Genomic DNA, 21,746 nt, shown 5'->3' on the forward strand with positions numbered 1-21,746 from the left:
CAAACTTATTGTGTATTTAGAAACTTAGCACTAAACTATGATTTTTTTGTTACTGATGTTAGGTTCGGATTTTTTTTTGTCACTGATGTTAGATTCAGATTTGATTATTAACACTATATTATTCTTTTTAGCATTATTAAAATATTGTGGTAGTTTGCAATATTTTGATGATCTGATAACGAGAGTTTGACATGCATTATAATAAAATGTAAATATAGCCGACTTTTTATGTATGTATAATAAATTATGTAAAATTTTAAAATTAAATTAAAAAATTGATGTGTTGTACTGTATGCGGTATTCATGTCAGCTATGAAATAATCATGGTTAGAGATTCATTAAAATTGGGTTATGTCAAATTGATTTTGTATACTTAGTTGCATTATTCTGCAACAAAAACAGTTTTATGGTCAAAATGAAAAAGTCACATAAGTTTAATAGTTTTTTTGGTAATTAAGTCTTTTATATATAGATAGAAGAATCGTCGAGTTCCTTTGTAAGTTATTTTGTTAAAGATATTAACAAATTTTAACATGAACGTGGAATTATGTCTTTGTACCCTTTTTTTTTTTTGAAATATATGATATTATAATTTTTAATCTATATATATATATATATATATATATTTAAATAAATTATTCATACATAATTAGATATACTAGCTTTCAATTCGAGAAAACTGAAGTGATGTTCGAATTTAAATTATAAAATGATTAGTTTATTTAATAATTTAAATCAAATTTTAAAAAGAGGCTGTATATTTGAATCAATTAATTAATGTCCAACTTCTTTCATTTATAATTTTGACGAATAGTTTATCAAATTTCACCTTAACATGCTATAATACTTTACTAAATCATAAAATATTCATAATAATACATTAGTTCAATTAATACTAACTATAAATTAACTTGTCACGCTTGATTATATAAATATTTAATATTTTTCGTTTAAAAAAATATATTTAATATTTGATCTATCCAAACTCCTCTACTTAAGTTTCTAAGTTTCAGAATTAACTTGTCTTCCAGAGTTTATTAAATTTTTGGAGAGGGACTCTAATTCTTGGTTAAAACTTTAATGAATAGATGCATTTATCAATTCCAAGCCAATGTTAAACTTCAACGAGTATAAACTCAAGTTCCTGTGCTAAAACAATCAAAGTGAACTCAGATTTCGATATTATACATTGCTGCTCACATAATCTTAAAGCACATTTCACTCTAATTTTACTGTGCAATGTGCTACAGTGTAAAAGTATGTAAACAAGGTATCTTTGTTACTCCCTAAAATATTTTGTTTTGTAACTAATCACAGCTAGCTTATTCAACTTTCCAGTCTGATCGAACCTAACATATTTATAAATTAATTCTATACTTCTATACATTGGCGGAGCCAGCACCAAATATATAAAAGACATCATAACTCTAATCACATAGTTCAGCTGGGGGCATCTGTTAATAATACATGTAAGAGGCACGAGCCCCAGGTGTCCTCATGTGGCACCGCCACTGCTTCTAATTGTTCTACACTAGAGAAAATGTTATATATACTAATCTCAATATACACTTTTTTTTTTTTTTTGACAAAATCTCAATATACACTTTAGTCTCACTAAATATTCAGTTATAAACATATTTAACTTTGACAATAATATGAGATTAGAGCAACCGAATTCAAAATCTTTTCTAAAATCAAAATCTTATTTCATGTTGTTATATATGATATGACCACACAGTCTTTTAATAACTTCCAATAGTACCAAAATGTTTCCAACAGTGTTACACTAAAAAATATATATATGCATGGACTCCTTCCCATTTCTTTCGTTCCTATAGTCTCTCATGCAGATACTAACAATTATAGTTTATTAGAATGCTGACAATTGTGAACCTGGATCTGCATATCTGCACCATGGTCTGCAAGCCTTCCCAAAAGCTCACGTTGCTGCTGAGCAGACACTCTGTTGCAGGTACTTTCCTAGTTATGTTTGATGAAAAGTTTGGAAATGTCTGAAATCATTATTGCCACCATATTAATCACCTTTTCTGGCAATTGTGATCATGTGGTACATGATAAAGTAAAGACTACAAAGAAAATAGCACAAAAAACCACACTTTAAGCATTACAAAGACCGAGCAAACTCTACAGAGCAAACAAACAAAAAAACATGCTTCCAAAGATTAATTATCCTGGCCTTTAGTAAAAAGGCGAATTCCCGTTTAGCGTTGCTAAGTAAAAAGCAAGAAACTAGAGCTTTTAGAAGCAACAACAGTGAAATGCTATTGTTTCGTCCGAGTTTCTGATCAGAGATGTCTACGTGCAGGTTCTGAAAGATCCAACTAAAAAAGCAACTTTAGTGTGCGCTGCAACGGTGAATGATTTGTCTCATTTTTTTCACGGTCGTGCATTTCTATATCCGCCTCTCTGTTATTGTCATTTTGTTTTGCCATTGCAGATATCTATAGTTGCACAGAAGTTAGTAAACCATGAACTTGGGTTCCTTTCAACATTCTATACGCACAGTAATGATGTTTAGGTAAACAAGGTAAATAATTGGATTTTATATCTACCTGCTGCACCAAGATCTCATTTTCTTCTCTGAGCAACCTTTCCTGCACATATGTTAGCAAAGCTACAAATCATTACAATTTCCTTCGTTATATCAATTCAACTTAGTGATCTTGATGCTGTGCATGAATACTAGCTGTCTGAGGATTTTGCAAATTACGGTCTTAAGCATTAAATATGCTCTGCATATGCAATAGATATGCACCCATCTTTTATTGTGCTTCATCAACACAAGTACTACAGGCAATATGCATATATATTTCTGATTGATACTACAGACCATAGTTGATCAAACAGCAATATAATTTGAGCTAGTTAATCATTGATTAAATATATGTGCTATAGCATAGAAGTACGGCTTTATATACACTAGCAGTTTTCCTAGGTTTTTAGTTATGTTTTCAGTCTACCCTCTGAGAAAAGATAGGATAGTCTCCATTACGAATTTTCGTATATTATAAATTCATTTTCATTATGAAACTTAAGATTTTGAGCACTACCAACTATCCCAGATTCAGTGGTCTATATCGACTTCCACTGTCAAATTTGCTACTATATAATAATTGCTACTATATAGTAAGTTAAATTTAATGAAATGATATAGTTCAGTTTGATCTTCTAAAGTGTGCCAGGACTTTATATTTAAAGTGGAGGGAGAGCATATAGGAGTTGTCCTTGCAGAATACAGGTTAGATGGTATGAGTAAATATTTCACTTAAAAGTGGTTTCCTAAATATACTGTTCTCCTATGGTCTTTGATGGGTTGTTTAAAATTAGCAACATTGACAAACCATAATCCAGTAATTTGCAAAATAAGTGATGAGGGATACCTTTTCCTGGAGAGTTGTTATTGGTGCCATCATCCGTGTCTGTCTCTGCAAGATAGATTAAGATGACTTTAAGTAGTCGCCCTGCGTATTAGAATGAACTGCAGTAGTATGTCCTGTATAACTTTAACTTGCAATCATGTCCAGTAGGTTGTTATGTAAACATATTTATATTTGTCCGAAGAGCTCAGTTCATTCTAAACATTCAAGTGCGTAAGAGACATGTTTAGATATGATTTAAGAGGTTCGTTCACAATGACTAATTTAGACTTGTTCACAAAACCAGAGAACTCATAAAGCAATATTTTCTGTCTCGACAAAACTAACTCACCATGATTACTGGAGATAGCAAATTAATACTACCCGCATTTAGGTGGACTATCACACCTAACTTAGGCCTGACCACTACTTTTGAGCAAGGAAGCTGTTTTTGCATAGAAATTGTGCTTAAGCTGTAATGTATGTTACAAAAGTCTGCTGCAGGATTTTTCTGTCTGTCTAAAGACCACACACAATCCGTGCCTTTCGTTGATTAATTAACATTAGACACTGCATTTGTATACATTCTTGGATACAACAGTAACAATGTCTATTACCAATTTAAAGAGATATAAACTGTAGATTTACATACATCGACTGAGGCCTTTGTTGCTCTTGTTTGTGCTATGGCAGTTTTCATATCTAACTCCAGTTGCACCAGATCATCCAAGGTGAGCTGATCAAAATTTAGTTCATCGAGGTACCTAAAAGAATTAAGACTTAAGTCAATCATATATAATCTTACCACATACTTATCTATTAACATTTAGATGACAGAGTACTTGCCTTTCAACTCTTTGCAAGTAATTTCCATTAGCACCAGTACTTGCATATTTTGATTTCTATTCACAAATCAAAATCACATCAGAAAATTAGCAATGAACTACCATTTACCAACCACATAAACTTCATGCTTGCATCCAGATAAGAACATATCACTGACGTAGTTAAATTCCTGTAATTCTCTAGGTGCAGTCTGATTTCCATCTTTTAGTTTTGGAAAAATTAATTCATTCGTACCTTGACTACAAGTCGTTTATGGTTTAGTTCTCTAAGCTAAAAAACCCAATTTTCTGATATTTAGGCGGTGTTTGGAAGTTGAAAGTTAGAGGTTTGGGATAGGTTTGGGATAACATGTTTTGGGGTGTTTTAGAGGTTTGACCATTTCAACCGTTAATGTTAGTTTTTGATACTAAGCGGATTGAAGTAGAGGTTTGAGCTCAAAAAGCTACTTTGAGAAGTTTTTGGATTAGAATTTTTGGTATATATCAAAAAAACTAATCAAACAGCTATTTACTAAACAGTTTTATAAGAAACTGTTAACTCAATCCAGTGGTCAATACATTTATTAAAATCAGCTAGTCAAAACATTTATTTCAATCCACTAACAGCTAACCGCTAATTCCCAAACAAGGCCTTAAATTTTCAAAAAGTCTGATTCAAGCCCCTCTCCCAAAATTTGACTAACTGCGCTGTTAGTCGATGCTGGCGAGGAAATTGAAAAAATAAAAGAAAAAAAATAATTAAAAACATGAAAAATAAAAAATTCACGGATTGAAACAAAACTTTTGATATGTTAATCTATAAGTGATTTCAAGGACATTGGTGGTGAAAATTTTTAATTTCGAGTTCGCTAATGTATAAAAATCTGCATTTTAATAAGTTTTTTTCTTCGTGTTCTTGAGATTAAAGTTCAAATTTCTACACGTTAAATCAAAAAACTTTCACGATCCATGTTTTTGAAATCACCCATAGACCAACATATCAAAATTTCAATTCAATTCATGAAGTTTTGATTTTTCACATATTTTTTAATTATTTTTTCTGTAATTTTTTTCAATTTCCATGTCAGCATTGATTGACGGTAGTTAGTCAAATTTTGAAAGAAGGCTTGAATAGATTTTTAATTTAGATATCAAAAGGTTGGGTTTTTTAAGTTTAGGATACTAAACCATAAGCCACCTATAATTTGAGAATAAATGAATTATTTTTTATTAGTATAAAATCGGGAACATAAATGTAATATAAGAGAAATTGCAATTAAGATAAGTAAAACTAAATAATTCAAGAATGTATTATGAGAGAAAATACAAATGTGCATCTACTTCTTCATTTGGTTGGGCTCTTTTATTTGCTTTTTGATGGGTTTTACAAAATAAAAAAAAGCCAAATTTATACGATACTATATTAAAAATAAAATACAAGAAATATTTATTAATCATCGATCGATTTAGAACATATAATTATGGCCTATTCTATTCTATTTTATTATCAACACATTTCTCACAAAAAAATAATAATTAAGATACTATAATTAAACACCTAATCAACCTATTTGTTCTTAAACCTATTTTTAATGTATATAAATATAAACTAAATATTACAGATATGAATGCATTGGAGCAAATTGACGAAACTAAATGGATCATAAATATGCTGCTCTCTATCAACAAATATGAAACATATCGTTACCAATAGTTACCTTGTGTTCATGATTTTTGGTGGCTTCCCCATCGTCTGAATCGGTAACATCATAATATTGTTGAATAATTTCAGTCATACTGTTGCAAATAAAGATGAAAATTATAAGTAATCAGCGCTCATAAAGACCACATTATGATCACAACAAAGAAGTAAATGAAGTGATTTTCGTTTTCATATATCATGATAATCCTACATAACAATGCAATTATATAAACAATTTGTTTTATATGAATTGATCCAGGTTTGTTGCATTAGATAAATAATATTTATTATCTAATAAAAAACCTCGATAAATGTTTAAAATATTTTGAAAAGCTAAACTTTTACGTCACGTCTTCTTGACATTAATTGAATTTAACTTATATTATTTTGTACGAAGTCTAAATACATATAGTTCACTCTTTTATTTGATCATTTACAATTTTGCCAAACTTAACTTTTGAAGTGCCAAGAGTGACAAAATTTTCTTTGCCTATAGTACCCTACATTTTTATTAAGGTCTTATACGAGAAGAAAAAAGCTTAAAGGTCTTATACGAGAAGAAAAAAGCATTTGTTGATTGTTCGCTAAATATAAGATTAAAATGCATAACAAATGAAAATTTTCATTGTTTTATACATTGTGCATTGTAACTCGTAAACAACACTCTCAAATATTTAGGTGTTAAAAGATTTCTAATTGGATTTTAATGTATTTTAAATATTTTAAATTTTTTGGATCGAGTATAGATCGCCCTGTCTCTTTGGGTGATATTTTCCTTATTGTCAAAATCTTTTGGGCGATATTTGCCTCACTATCAAAACTTTAATAATTGAGAATATCAGAAATAGGAGATCTTGACATAAGAATTTGGTCATAACAAATTGAAGGAGGTTTATTGGGATTGTGATCATTGTTAACGATGATGATCAGTGGCGAACGGTGGCGCACGATTTGTGAATTTATGGGTAACTGATATTGCTTTTGGGATTAAGATTTTGCTCACAATATTGAAGAAGTATTCCATCTCGAAATTAAGAGTTCTGTATCCCTAGATAATATCATACATACCTTATTTACAGGATCAAGCAAGTCATTGGATGGGTTAGGTTTCATATTTCGTAAATTCATAGAGTCGGTTGTTGAGACCTAATCACTTACGGGGAGTGTGGTGGCCAAGTAATTGATATGATAACTTAGAGTTGATACTCGACAATACCACTTTTGGACCCCAAAAATTTACTGTAGTCATTAGAAAACTACCTTTTATCGACGAGATCTGTTATAACCCCATAATACGATGGAAGTTTTAGCCTAGATTGGGCCTATTCGTCTCTTGTTGCAATATTTTTTGTTATGTCTCTATGTCCACAATGGCCTCTTAGTAACGCATGGGCCTAGCCAATTATTATTAACTTGTTCTCATTTCTAGATCGGACAATGCAATCAATGTCTTCGTCCTTTAATTTGCTTATCAAATCCTTGACTGACTAACTCATTAGCTTCTCCAAACTAAGATGTCATCATGTGAGAGGCTGTCACACAGTATGATCTCCTATCATCTGTATATATGTCCTTATTTCTTTATCTAATTGTTACTGTTTAGGATTCGAATCCGTGACCTGCTCTGATATCAATTTTTCAGGATTAAGCGCTTATAACTACACCAAAAAAGAAGCTATTTGTAGAGTAGGCGCAACTATAACATTTATAGTATAGCAACCAGCACCAATGTTTCGATTTAGGGAGATGCTGGACTACCCCAACACCTGATTATCATCTCTAACTCTAGTCTTTCCCCTCATATGACATCATCGGTATACATCATGCTCCAACTTGGGTGAAAATGACAAGGATCTAGATAATTTATTCATTGATCTAGATGTTAATGAACCCAGCCTTTCAATAATTTAGAAAAAAGGAAATAAAATGATAAACACATTCGAGTATGCATGAAGAATTAGAGAGACACCCTAAAAAAGTAAATGGCAGAAACGTTTATGTGGAAGACAAGGGCAATGATGATGCCAAGATTATTGAGATGGAGCATACCAAGAACTCATAAGGCAAGGAATGATGATAAGAAAGCTATCATGTTGGCTTTGCCTGAGCATCCCTCACCTTTTAATAAGCCTTGTATCCAAAGACTTTTTTTCACATGAGGTCGATTTGGAATTCGACAAAAGAAATTTGGAGGGGGAGGAGGCTCAACTTATGTAAGCAAGCCTCCTATGTTCGAGCTAAATCACTTTCTTTCAATAGGGATGAGTGGGGGAGCACATTTCAATATACATTTTTATTTGCTAACTCTCCAAATGATCTTTTCTATCTAGAAAAATGGCTAAAACTTCCCTTTATGTTGAGGTTATCCGGTGATGACTATCCCGAAGATTCCTCACCGATTAATGAAAAACTTAATACGTAATTTTGAATATAATGTTGAGTTTAATCTTATAGACACTTTAATTGACATGTTAAATGAAACCTTGTAGAAGATGACAAATAATAACTTTGACACATACTAGAGTTGAAATATCTTAGTGGTCTTACAATCATCATTCCTTTTTTATAACGATCATTATATCAATGAATTAATTCATGAGCTATGAGTTAGATGAATTTGTATATATTAGAAATAATAATTGTGCGTAACGTTCTAAAGTGCAATGATCGAAAATTATAGATACGAATATGCTTGTCTAAGAACTTTAACATTCCAGCTATGGATGCAAATAGACTCAACAAATAGTCTAGGTCTTGGTATTTCGTACCGAGCTTTTAATTGCATTAAGAAATATTTTATATATGTGTGTGTGTGTGTGTTTGTGTGTGTGTGTAAGCAATATTCCTAGAATAAAAGTTACAGTTTGATGTCATTGGAGATCTATTAAGACGAAACAAAGACCAAAATATATAGCAATTGTCGTAAATATTAATAGAGATCTTCATGCACATACAAATGATTCTTAAAAGATATCGAATGAATTTTGGTTGCACTATTTTACTTTACACGTGTTTGGAACTAATTACCTATCGAGTGGTGTGATCGCTTCTATATACTATTTTCGATTGATAGAAATATTATATGATTAGTTCTTTTTCATTTTCTATGCTAACTTTCCCATATGTCACAAAACTCCTTAAAATTGTCACACAACTCCTTAGAATTGAATCGATAAGGCTCATTATAAGCTCAGTTCTCAACTCTCCTCAGAATGTACGTATAATTTAGACCATTTTTATGTCATCTAAACATATATGGGTGCATTCTGGTTTTTACGAGAAACGTTTTAACCAAAATTCTGGACCTAGAATTCATCACAAGTTTATATAACATTCATAAATTAGATGAAAATCAAATATCCAATGGATATAATATCTATTTGAATATCATAACTAACATATACAATAAATAGATTTAAAATGATCTTTTTCATTTTCAAAGAAAATTAAGTTCTTTTTACATTATTAATTCATTTTATATTATGAGTGATGAAATAATTTAAATATGTGATGAGTCGGTGCTTATATTTTATTGAAAGGTTTCAAAATATGCTATAATATAAAAATAATGAAATCAAGTCATATCACACCGAACGCCTTAGTGGGATTCGAACTCATGACATGCTCTGATACCATTTTCTAGGATCAAGCGCTAAACATTACACCAAAAGCACCTGCTTGTGGAGGATACACAACTATAACCTTTATAGTGTAGCATCCAACACCATTTCTCGATTTAAGGAGATGTTGGATACCCTAACAATATCTTTGTTGTAGTCATATTAGTTTTTATAAATAATTAGGGCTGTAAATGAGTTGATACGCTCGATAACCGCTCGGTGTTCGGTTCGGAAAAAGCTCGGTTCGACCTCGATTCGATTCATAAACGAGTCGATCTTGAGCACAATTTTAAGGTTCGTTTTATAAACGAGCTGAACTTGAGCACAATAGAGTTCAACTCGACAGTTCGCGAACAAGTTCGAATTATGAGTTCGTGAACGTGGTTCGTGAACCTAGCTCGGATTTGGAAGTTTTATTAATGAATGATTTATTATGAATTTATGAATCCTTAGAGTATAAATTAAAATATTGTTAGAATTTTAATTTTTTTAATTAAATTAAATAATAAACAAGCTCGTAAATAAATTTATGAGCATAAGCTAGCTCGTTAGCCAAGTTCATTAAACAAGCTCGTGAACAAAATTAATGAGCGGTTGTTGAGCAAAAATTTGTGAGACACGTTCGTGAGCGTAAGTTAATGAGCGGTGCGTGAGCAAAAGCTCGTGAGACATGTTCTTGAGCGGTTCGCGAGCCGTTCGTGAACAAAGTTATTCCTTAATGAGTCGATACCCAAACAGTATTTTTGGCTCGATCCAAACTCGAGCTCGAGTTCAAGTTCACTAATTTATTAACAAACGATACACGAGCACTCTAGAGTTCGGCACTGATCGGCTCATTTACACCCTTATAGATAATAATGTGATTCAGATTTTCTATGTAAAATTATTTTTGTTGAACAATTCTGTCGAACTATATTATGTTTCATTTTTTTTGTTCTTTTGAGTTTACAAAAGGATTGTTAACATATGATTATTTTACTATCATTCATTTGTGTCGCAAACATATCTTAACTCTACAAAGTACTCTCCCCTTCCCATTTTAATAATCTTATTTGTCAAAAAAACATCCCATAATATTTATCCTCTTCTTTGTTGAATGCAACTTCATATTATTTCTTGTTGAATGTACTTTTATACTATTTCCAACCTTGATTATTATCAACTCACATGGCTTTCAAATTTTTTTAAGCAGTTAACTATGAAATTCTAATAAAATGGATGAGAACTTGGCTATATCTATGCATAATGAATGTAATTTTAGTAATGAAAACAAAATTAAGACATTAAATTTATGATTTCTTAATATATATAAAATTTATAAAAAAAATTATCAAAATAGGAAGGCGGAAGTATGATATTAGATATTTAAAATTGAATTTACATGTATTTAATTGTGACCACTTCCCAAATAACATCGTACTCCTACAACTGACGGTACATGTATTAATCAACATCATCCCCTGTTAAAACCACTTGAACTTCTATAGTGGTTCTTCCCGGCCAATTTTAAGAGCATATCCGGACATTTTCTAAACTTACATTTTCTAAACTAAGTTTTGATAGCACTTCTTATGTTTCAAAAACATTATAACTACCCATGTATATGACATTGTTCATTTTTGAACAAGAAAGCCTACAAATAACTTTTGAAGTTTTACTTGAAGGTTTTATACTTATTGTATTAATTGAAAACTTAAACCATCTCAAACTCATAACACTAGAACATTGTAAAAAATAAACTATTTCAGTGTTAACTTTACACCATCGACAAAATAGTCTTTAACCCATTTACACTGTATATTATACTTAAAAGAATCTTTTATCTATAATTAAATATATTCATCTAATTCTTTAAAAGTGCTTTTTTATTGGTATATAATACAATATAATTAGGACAAATCTAGAATATACTTTTTAATTTAAAAGCATCAGACTAGATGTAGAAATAGTGTTAATAATACACCAAATTTAACTTCACACTATTCATTTGATGTAAATTTTACAACATCATACAATTATATTAAACTTAGTTTGACACTAAAAGCTACACTATTATGTAGTTTTGGTTTAGATTGGAAATGCTCTTATTAATTACTCCATCCGTCCCTCGGAATTGTATACATATGGATTGGGCACGGAGACTAAGAAAAGTGTATAAAGTAATGTAAAGTAGGAAGAAAGAGAAAGAAAAGTGGGTACAGTAGTGGGACCCATCAATATATAATTGATAGATTTGAAAAAGTAGTTGAAAGTAGTAGGTGGGTGGGGTTTTTATATTATAAAACTTGACTATTTTGGGAAAATTTTGAAATGTATAGAATTGAGTGGGACATCCAAAAAAGGAAAGTGTATAGAATTAAATGGGACGGAGGGAGTAGTATATTTTTTTCATTTCTCAACTATTATGAGATAATCCATAATTGATACGGAATAACAAAATGAACATTTACCTAAGATGTAACTGAAAGATAGGCTCGTCAGTTTGGCACATGATATGTTAACACAAAACGAAAAGAGAAAATTGGATATGAATTTTGATTTTCGATCCACGAAAAATGAAGGTACACGAACACAAAATTACACGATAGATGTTGTTTCAGATATGGGTTTTCATTTTGGATACACAAGAGTATACAAAATATTTTATATATAATTATATTTGTATATGTTATAATATATTAAAGATAAAATTATAATTATGTGAGAATACATATATATCTATTTATATATATATATATGTGTGTGTGTGTGTGTGTGTGTAGATATGTATTAATATATATGTGTGTGTGTGTGTGTATGTTTGTATAGAATTCTATGTAAATATAAATATATTATCTATATTTGGTGAAGTTATACATACATACATATTTTAAAGATATTGTTTTTATTAAAATTTTGTTTATATATAGTGTACACGAAATGTTTCGATTAGATACATGTTTTAAATTAAGTACACGAAATCAATACCAAGTTGAATATGAATTTCACTTTAAAGTACACGAAATATGAAAATACACGATATGAAAGTATATGACATAATATGATTGTCGCCTCTACTCATATAGCTTCTTCTTGAATTTATATAGATGTAGATGAAGCGGAAGGACGAAAATTTGAAGGACGAGAAATCGAACTAAATGACCCGGATCATTTGAACTATCCAAAATTTTTAATTGATGTTTTTAATGATAATTTGGTTATTACACATGTTTAGCTATATTTGAAAGTTAAGAATATAATAATAAACATGTTTTTTGTTAAAATATGTGATATTTTTTCGAGACGAAAAAGCGTTTCTCGAGTCGCATTTCAAAATTAGGTCTTGTGCTTTTAATAATATTACGCCTTAAACAATATTGTTCACGTGTTTTTTCTAATATTTGAAAAAAGGGCCGTTAAATAACACGTGCAAACAGCCCCAAAACATATAATCACAAAATTTGGAGGACCCCAATTTTCAAGCCTATAATATTTATACAAATATACAAGAATGTTATTTTATTATATTATATTACCTTCTTTTCATATGGCCAATTACCATTAATATGTAAATTAATATCAGCACTATATTCATTATTATATGTAATTATATATTCTTATATTAATATTTTATTTTGCATCGTTTATTATTTACTAGATTACATTTTAGCCTTTCCATTTGCTATTCTTAGTGGATGTATAACATATAATTTTTATTTCTTGTCACAAATTATATATTATAATTATTATTTATTTCTCTTTGTTATATATATATAATATTAATATATTCAAAATTAATTACTTAATTTTGCACAATAAAGATATGACCTGATGACATGATCCCGATATGAATTTTCTGCAATGGACGAAATTTGACGGAGCAATGCAGCGTGGAGGTAGAAGGCCCACACTTTGTGAACTTCTTTTTCCAGGGAAGACCTCCCTTAGTTTGAGCTGAGCCTGTTCGGAAAGGTATTCTCTTAAAATTTATTAAGATTTTAGAGCTGTTTTTTATGACAATCTCATTGTCTCTCAAGTGATTTACCAAAAATCATTTGAGTTCTGGGATCAATTCAAAAGATTGAGTCGACTTTATAGACAACCCGCTAATAAATCTAGCTAACTTGAGTTTTTACGTTTTAAGTACAGAGATAGAACTGATAGGTGGGTTTCAACTTCAGTTTTCAAATATATAATTACATAGCTCAATACAGCAATAATTCAAAAACTATTAATTAAAGAAACGAAGAATAATACTAAAAACACGAAACCAAAAAGGAAGACATGAATCAGAAAATCTCTTAAATTAAACAAAAAAAACATACTCCCTCCGTCCCCCTCAATTGTTTACATTGGAGGGGGACACGGAGACCAAGACAATGTAAAGTGGGTAAAATGGTGGGACCCATCAATATTTAATAATAGATTTGAGATAGTGGAGGAAGGTAATGGGTGTAATAGTAGTTTTTATTGTTAAATATGAGATAGGGGAAGAAGATAGTGGGTGTAATGATTGAAAAACATACCATTTATGGTAATGTAAAGAAATGAGAGGGACATCCCAAAATAGTAACTGTAAAGAAATGAGGGGGACAGAGGAAGTATCGGTTACATTGCGGCCTAAAAGAAGTTGTATAAATCTATATTAATATATCTATGACCAAAATGAATAGAGTATGTTTTTATATCCAACGAGCAACCTGCTTCCAGAAAAAAAAAAACCTAAGTCGAGTAGATTATTAGTGAAAAACATCATCATGTATTAAAAAGATGGAGAAAGCAAGAATAACCTGTTGCCGTACGAAAACTGGTAAAGCTTGTTGCGGCTAGAGAAAACAATCACTGCAATTTGTATAGGGTCCTGTTCTACGGCAACCACGTGTTAAATAAGGGTTATCTAACACACTGTACGGGGGCCATTGGATTTATATTTCAACGGCTCAGATCCAATTTTGGGTTTTTAATGTATCCGCGGTTATTTTCCGCGGAAGGGAAAACTCCCTATCCGCGGTTATTTACCGCGGAAGGGAGTTTTCCCTATCCGCGGTTTTTTATAGCGGATACATTAAAATCTCAGATTGAATCTGGGCCTTTGAAATATAGATCTAACGGCACCCGTACAGTGTGTTAGATAACCCTTATTTAACACGCGGTTGTCAAGGAACAGGACCCATTTGTATATCACAGAGAATAGAAAGATCCTGGGCTTTTTTGAACAATCCCTTTCTTCTCTTGGAAAAAGTCACTTGTCGATTACACTTATCTTCGATTCTCTTGATGACTAGCTTCTTTCTACCCATGTGTAACCCTAGCAGCTTTGTCACTCTCTGCACGTCCACCGCCTTTATGTCTGGATAGTACGGAGAATTTAGGTGGCTCTGTAAGTGTTTGATTTTAGTATGTATGATTGATTATTGTGACTAATAGTGGAAAGTTTGAGAGTAATATTTTTATAGTATATGTGTGAGACTGTGCCAGCAGTAGTGATAGAGATGGATAGATATTTGTAAGTTACAACTTGGGTCATTTTGATTATTTTTTGGGTTAAAAGCTGGGGTTAGTGGTGGAAGTGTCGAGCGAAAAGTGTCAAATCGGAGGTGATTTGGGTTTAACTCAATAAATTATTTACTCTCAATTCTTACCTTTCCCATTATCTTTCATATAAATTATTTTAATCAATTCGTTTTGAACAAATTAATAACTAATTTTTATAAAATAAATTATGATATTATACTTATACATCTTAAAATATGTGTATGATAGTGAAAGAAAATGGAGGAATGTAATTATGATATTTATTTTTAGAAAAATACATAGGTTAAAATATATGTATTGAATAAGTATTTTAAAATGATTATAACAGAAGAATTTTTAAATGAAATATCTTTCTTAAAACATTTATGTATTCAATAGCCCTAAGCTATGCTCAATCTAAGAGAGATAGTTTTATATCAATAATTAATTAAAAAAATATGCGATAAATATAATTTTGAGGGCACCCATATAAGTATTCATTTGGGAACCGAAAAATTTATCAAATTTATTTAAATTTCAAGATAAATTTTGTCAATAATTTTTTATCGAGTGTATTAAATTGATTTTAAAATGTTTGATTTGAATTATAACATGTTAAATTATGTATTTTGAGTAATTTTCTTGTAAAACTCCTGTTCTAAAATCGGTGATTAATCACCGATTAATCCATGTTCCGCAACTCATCGAACTGATTAAATCTCTGATTAATCACCGATCAATTTGATTAATCCTTGATCAACTCAATTAATCCCCGATTAATCTTTGTTCCATAATTTCACCGATTAAATCCGATTCTCGTTTTTTACAACACTGTGTAAAACATGTTTATAGAAAAAATCTATAAAACCAAAAATAGCAGAATTGAATTCAGTACGGAAGCCACTCGTGGTGACAACTCACAAGCCTGGCCCGGTTCATCTAGCATGTCACCGGCAGAACCAGCGCGCTAGTCTGCGGTGCATGCACAGAGGATCGTAACCCAAACGTAAACTTAATCAGATTTATTAATATTCTCTGAATTCCGTATAAGTACTCATTCTTTTTTCTTCAAAATTCAAATTCAGTTCGAAAAATCAGATCACTCTCAACTTCTCATTTTCCCTCTCTAAAGTCTAAACTATCATTCTCTCTCTCTCTCTATCTCCCTCATCAAACCAAAATGCAAGCATTCAAGTAATTCATCTCTTCAATTCAATTATACAGTTTAATAATTCACAGTAGATTCGTCGTTTACATGTATTATATCTAACGATTTGTTTTTTGTATCCATATGTGATGTAAAGCAGGTCCGAAGAACAGTTGCAGCTCGTGCAACGAGAAGAGATCGATGACGAAGAAGAGTTGTTCGAAATGATCGACAAATGTAAGGATTTCTAAGCTGTCCTCATCGACTTTTCGCTGTTTCATTAATGAATTGCTGTGTTTTTTGATTTGTTTGAGTTTTGATGTGTAAAAGCATGTAGATCGATTGAGTTTAGTTGATTTTTAGGTTTAATATCTTTTTCTAGTTGTTTTAAACTGTCGAGCTTATATTAGCTTGGATGTGGTTTATATGAGATTCGCCAGAAGCGTTGTACTCTAACTGATTTTAAATTCGAGGTAGTTGCTTGCTTTTAATGGACACGTGATGTGCTTTTGTGTATTATTCTACTTGAGATTTAAATTTGTTGTGCTTGTAGCTAACGTGATTGGTGCTATGTTTCTCGAGAGTCGAGTTTGTAACGTAACGACTTTGATACATGTAATATTATTTATAAAAATTAAAACATCGTTAATCAAACTTTGTATACAGAAAGGATTTGATCAAAATTGCAGTGCTTGTTGGTGCATTTAAGCTATGATGTGTATAAGCATGTTGATACATTGTGCTTACTTGAATTGAGGTTATATTTCATTTTTCAGTTTTAACATGTTGAGCTGATTCTATTTACTCGTTTTGAGGTGTGTTTAGTTTCAATATGTTGAGATAATTGTTTTTAGTTTCAGATTTTGAATTAATTGCTAGTTTTTCATTGATAGGTGATGTGTTTTGGTATATGTAGCTTGATATCTAAATTCTTATGTTCATTATTTTAGTCATTGACGTTCTGTTTTTATAGAGACACAAATTTGATAAATTCTCAATCATACTTCGTTATGTCAACCTACTGTGAGAAGTGTAGTCTCGAAAGTTGTTATACCAGGTCTTAATTGGTAATATCATATATGTTGAGCTGATCCTATTTCGTTGGTTTCATGGTGCGATTAGTCTGGATGAGTTATACATGAAATGCAACTGAGCAGTAAACTCTAATTGTTCTCAACTTTTAAATAAATGCTAGCTTTTTGGACTTCACTGAAAGGTGAAGAGAGTTGTATAATATTACTTTAGTAATTATGTTCTGTTTCTTAAGAGTGTAAGGAACAAACTGATCTGTGCATATGATTCGTTTAAGCTATGGCATGTATAAGCATGTAGATCTATTGTGTTTGCTCAAATTTTAGGTTTAATATCATCTTCTTCTCTTTTGTTGAGCCAATCATAAATTTGTTTTGTGCTGCAATTAGATTGGTTGTGCTATTATATGAGACTGAGCAGAAGAGTTGAATACCTTATATATTCATAATTTGGATGTACCTAGATATCCAAGTAGAGGTTATTTGTTTTGGTGTATCATTTAACGTCTAACCAGAATTTGATGTGCTATTTTTCTATAGTGTAAAATGGAACTTTGTTATTATATACATACTGAAGGGATTGTTTAAAGTGCATGTAGTGTTTTAAATGTGTCTAAGCTGTAATATGTATAGGCATGTGATGAACTGTGTTCACTAAAGTTTCAGGTTTTATATCATTTTTTGTATTAATGTCTAGAGCTGATCATATATAATTTGTTTTACTCCGTTCTCAGCAGAAGCATTTAGCTCTGTTATTTTCAAATTGTGAATTGATTGCCAGCTTTTCATTCATGGTTGATATGTTTTGGTATTACTTAGCTTGAGATATGAATTTGTTGTGTTTATATAACTACAACTCTAGCCATTGATGTTATTTTATAGTGTAGTAAGTTTGATATATGTTCTGTCAAACTTTATTATGTTTAACCTATACTGATAGTATTTGGTCCACAGTTCCAATATTTGATATATGAACTTTGTTTTATGGGATTCCTATCTATTTTTTGTGTGGTTCTCTTGCAAGTTACTATTTACTATACTACTTTGCTAGTGAAAGATTGCGGATATTAAGCACCATAGTCATATCCTTCAAACTCGGGTTTCTTTTATTAAAATAATCTACAGTGATATATCGATTTTTGATGAAACTTGAACTACAACTTATTTAGAACATAGATGAAACTTGAGGCCAGGCCTCACTTAATAAAGTCAGATTGTCACAGCCAGTTCATTTGTATATTCATTCTTTCAGCTGTCCATAAATGAATATATTCCCTCATTTCGGATTTTCTTTTTACCTAAACGTTTCCGTTTACAAAACTATAGTTCTCTTTCTCATGTTGATTGAGATTCACAAGTTCTAGCTATCTGATAGGTTTGGTTGCCACATCGTATATAGTTGTTAGCTGTTTTCTTTTGTTATTATATTTTGCCCATTTTGCAGTGACTAATCATGGGATCAATTCTGGAGATGTGAAGAAGCTTCAAGATGCAGGGATCTATACTTGCAATGGCTTGATGATGCACACGAAAAAGGTGAGAAGGAATTTAACATTAAGAATTGTTCTGCTTTTTAAGTTTTGGGCTTGCTTTCTAGTAAACTTACTTTTAATATTTATAGAATTTAACTGGCATCAAAGGGTTATCTGAAGCAAAAGTTGACAAAATCTGTGAAGCTGCTGAGAAGATAGTGGTTAGTGAAGCAATTCAAATTAATTAGCTAACTTCTAAATAATGAAGCGATTTGTATCTCATTCTTTGTTATTTGCGCCTGTAATTTGGCTTCTGTTTGGTCACTATTCTCAGAATTTTGGGTATATTACTGGAAGTGATGCTTTGATCAAAGTAAGAATCTTAAGTCTTAACTTAATAATTGATATCGATAACCCCTTGTCTCTGATTTAATCAAGTTTTGCACACAAGCTTGATGTTATTACTTGGTGCATTTGACTAGTTTTATGTAAATATAACGTTCGTTGAATTTGCTGGAAACTGTTCTTTAATCAAATCATGTTGTGTAGAGGAAATCTGTGGTTCGAATAACAACTGGAAGCCAAGCTCTTGATGAACTTCTAGGCGGTAAAACTAATGTCTTCAGGGACTATAATCCTTAATTGGTTACTTTATGAGTAAGATCTTAATATTTTCTCCATGTATATGCTAGGTGGCATAGAAACTAGCTCGATCACGGAAGCTTTTGGAGAGTTTAGGTAAACTTCATTGCCTAGTTTGAAAAACTGGTAAATAAATTAAGAAAATCATAAGTTTCAGATATAATCTTCTTCATTTACTTGCAAACAGATCTGGGAAGACACAGCTTGCCCATACTCTCTGCGTTTCAACACAGGTTAGTCACTAATACTTGGCAGCAAAAGCTCTATCAGTTTTGTTAGAGGCTCCAGCTCATTGCAGATTTATAATGCTGCTGATTCAGTTATATAGCAACGTGTGTAACTCTTACTTTGATCTATCAGTGATTTAAATATGTGGTATATGCGATAACTTGCATACACTACAACAGTGAATATGTAAACTTCAGTGATGGTATCACTGACAGGCGTCACTTAACATTTGATCTGTTCTAAGATTTTAACCTATAGTTCTCCATATAAATCTGTGTTGCTGAATTGAACTGACCGAGGGAATTTACTTCCTATATGAACAGCTTCCTACTCATATGAAAGGAGGAAATGGAAAAGTTGCTTACATTGATACTGAAGGAACTTTGTATCCTTAAATTTGTTTACATCCCATATAAATACTCCATGCAGCATAACTGCAAGTATCATTATGAACTACTTATCCTTGACAATGTGCACTCTCAGCCGACCAGATCGAATTGTACCTATTGCTGAAAGATTTGGCATGGATGCTGGAGCTGTCTTAGACAATGTAAGCGTCTTCGTAACGCCTTTTGTTGTCCATCTTGTGTCATAATTATCAGATACAGAACTAGTTTTATTAGTGAAATAATTGATTGTTTTCTATCTGCTACTTGTGAAAGATCATATATGCACGTGCATATACATATGAGCACCAGTACAACCTACTTCTTGGTCTAGCAGCCAAAATGTCTGAAGAGCCCTTCAGACTTCTGGTAAATTTTAAATGTTAAGTCCTATTTTTGCAATGAGACATCATTCTAGATTGGGCTGATTTCTCTCTGGAATGGAACTTTCAGATCGTTGATTCTGTTATTGCTCTGTTCCGAGTGGATTTTACAGGAAGAGGAGAACTTGCAGATCGTCAGGTCAATTGGCTTAAAGTTCTTAGCAATATGATTGAGGTCATTTGACCATTGTCTTGTCTTTATGTGTTGATTCTCTTCCATGGTACTACCTATTTCCTTGGCAGCAAAAACTTGCTCAGATGTTATCCCGCTTGATCAAAATTGCTGAGGAATTCAATGTAGCAGTTTATATGACGAATCAAGGTGCGCTACAATCTAATTTACTCCCTAATTTTAAATTATTCTTTTCACAATTCTTCAAACAACACGTACAGACCCTTCAGAGTGCAAGATGAATTAGAACAACTGCAGCTCATGTTAAATGTCATCTTAGATACATTTGGTGATCTGTATCTACAACTTTGATGATTGCAGTTATAGCTGATCCGGGTGGTGGAGTATTCATATCAGATCCCAAGAAGCCAGCAGGAGGACATGTGCTTGCTCATGCAGCCACAATACGGCTGATGTTCAGAAAGGGCAAAGGTGAACAGCGTGTTTGCAAGGTGTTTGATGCACCCAACCTCCCCGAAGCTGAAGCAATATCCTTTTGGGACACCCTACTTTGGTCTACTCTGATTTTTTACATTATAACAAAGCAATCCATTCAATATTTTTCGGAATCAAGCGATTTCTTATATTACATAATTTTCTACACATCCTAAAATTTTGATTTAATATATACCCTATTAATCTGCATGTAGCCCTGATGTATTCTTTTAGAAATTCCTTACCTGCACATCATTTTAATCAACAATCAACTTGATTACTGATGGCAATATATCTTACAAGCTGTCAACAAGATCTGAAAAGTTCTCCACAAGAATTAATAAGTTTTTTCTCAACAAGATTACGTGTTCCAGATAACAGCAGGTGGGATTGCTGATGCAAAGGACTAAAGTTCAGTGCAGAAAAGGGGTTATAGCTCATTGCCTCTACTTATGTTGTTTACTTGGCTTAAATGTTTAGTTTCAGTATTAACTGGTCAAACTTATAAACAGAGTACTGAAGCTGCGCACTTCTGGCAATTGCAATTATTATTTTAGAATGTATCAGCAGCTTGCTGAGGTAAAAGCATTTGCAGATTACATCAAACTTGTTTGATATGGTATAATTTGTTAATATATGAGCCTATTTGCATGGTAGTGATTGATACCGTGATATGTCAATACTACTCATTCACATGCTAGATGAGTACATGACAGATTAGACATGAAATTTTATATTTCTGCGGGTCAGTATCAGAAGCCTAGAAGTTCCAACTAGCTCCACCTGTAAATCAATATCAGAAGCCTGAAAGTTCCAACTAGCTCGTTTAAAAAT

The 21,746-nt window shown here is 31.6% G+C and overlaps 2 protein-coding genes across 8 annotated transcripts; one reads left to right on the forward strand and one right to left on the reverse strand.

Annotated features, from left to right (window-relative positions):
- Nucleotides 1-2,001: 2,001 nt before the first annotated feature.
- Nucleotides 2,002-14,988, reverse strand: LOC108198622 (MADS-box protein FLOWERING LOCUS C). 2 transcript variants are annotated; one of them, XM_064082385.1, is made up of 8 exons: nucleotides 14,675-14,982; nucleotides 14,293-14,349; nucleotides 5,920-5,998; nucleotides 4,224-4,279; nucleotides 4,030-4,141; nucleotides 3,402-3,446; nucleotides 2,574-2,615; nucleotides 2,002-2,462 (listed from the first exon to the last, which is right to left on the reverse strand). In XM_064082385.1, the coding sequence occupies exons 1-8, from the start codon at nucleotides 14,800-14,802 to the stop codon at nucleotides 2,343-2,345; spliced, it is 639 nt and encodes a 212-aa protein (XP_063938455.1). In that variant the 5' UTR covers nucleotides 14,803-14,982; the 3' UTR covers nucleotides 2,002-2,342. The 2 variants fall into 2 exon arrangements, with proteins under 2 accessions (XP_063938455.1, XP_063938456.1); XM_064082386.1 differs by lacking the exon at nucleotides 2,574-2,615 and having other exon boundaries at nucleotides 14,675-14,988.
- Nucleotides 14,989-16,073: 1,085 nt separating this feature from the next.
- On the forward strand, nucleotides 16,074-21,568 carry LOC108198673 (meiotic recombination protein DMC1 homolog). 6 transcript variants are annotated; one of them, XM_064083039.1, is made up of 16 exons: nucleotides 16,089-16,210; nucleotides 16,321-16,400; nucleotides 18,639-18,730; nucleotides 18,816-18,887; nucleotides 19,001-19,039; nucleotides 19,216-19,273; nucleotides 19,359-19,404; nucleotides 19,496-19,541; nucleotides 19,860-19,921; nucleotides 20,020-20,086; nucleotides 20,199-20,291; nucleotides 20,376-20,444; nucleotides 20,549-20,627; nucleotides 20,799-20,965; nucleotides 21,278-21,341; nucleotides 21,425-21,568. In XM_064083039.1, exons 1-15 carry the CDS (start codon nucleotides 16,197-16,199, stop codon nucleotides 21,320-21,322), a joined length of 1,029 nt encoding a protein of 342 aa, XP_063939109.1. In that variant the 5' UTR covers nucleotides 16,089-16,196; the 3' UTR covers nucleotides 21,323-21,341; nucleotides 21,425-21,568. The 6 variants fall into 6 exon arrangements, with proteins under 6 accessions (XP_017221941.1, XP_063939112.1, XP_063939109.1 ...); XM_017366452.2 differs by having other exon boundaries at nucleotides 16,074-16,210; nucleotides 16,324-16,400; nucleotides 21,278-21,568; XM_017366451.2 differs by having other exon boundaries at nucleotides 21,278-21,568.
- Nucleotides 21,569-21,746: the final 178 nt, after the last annotated feature.

The sequence above is a fragment of the Daucus carota genome, chromosome 8, assembly GCF_001625215.2.
Source record: "Daucus carota subsp. sativus chromosome 8, DH1 v3.0, whole genome shotgun sequence".
NCBI classification, from domain to species: domain Eukaryota; kingdom Viridiplantae; phylum Streptophyta; class Magnoliopsida; order Apiales; family Apiaceae; genus Daucus; species Daucus carota.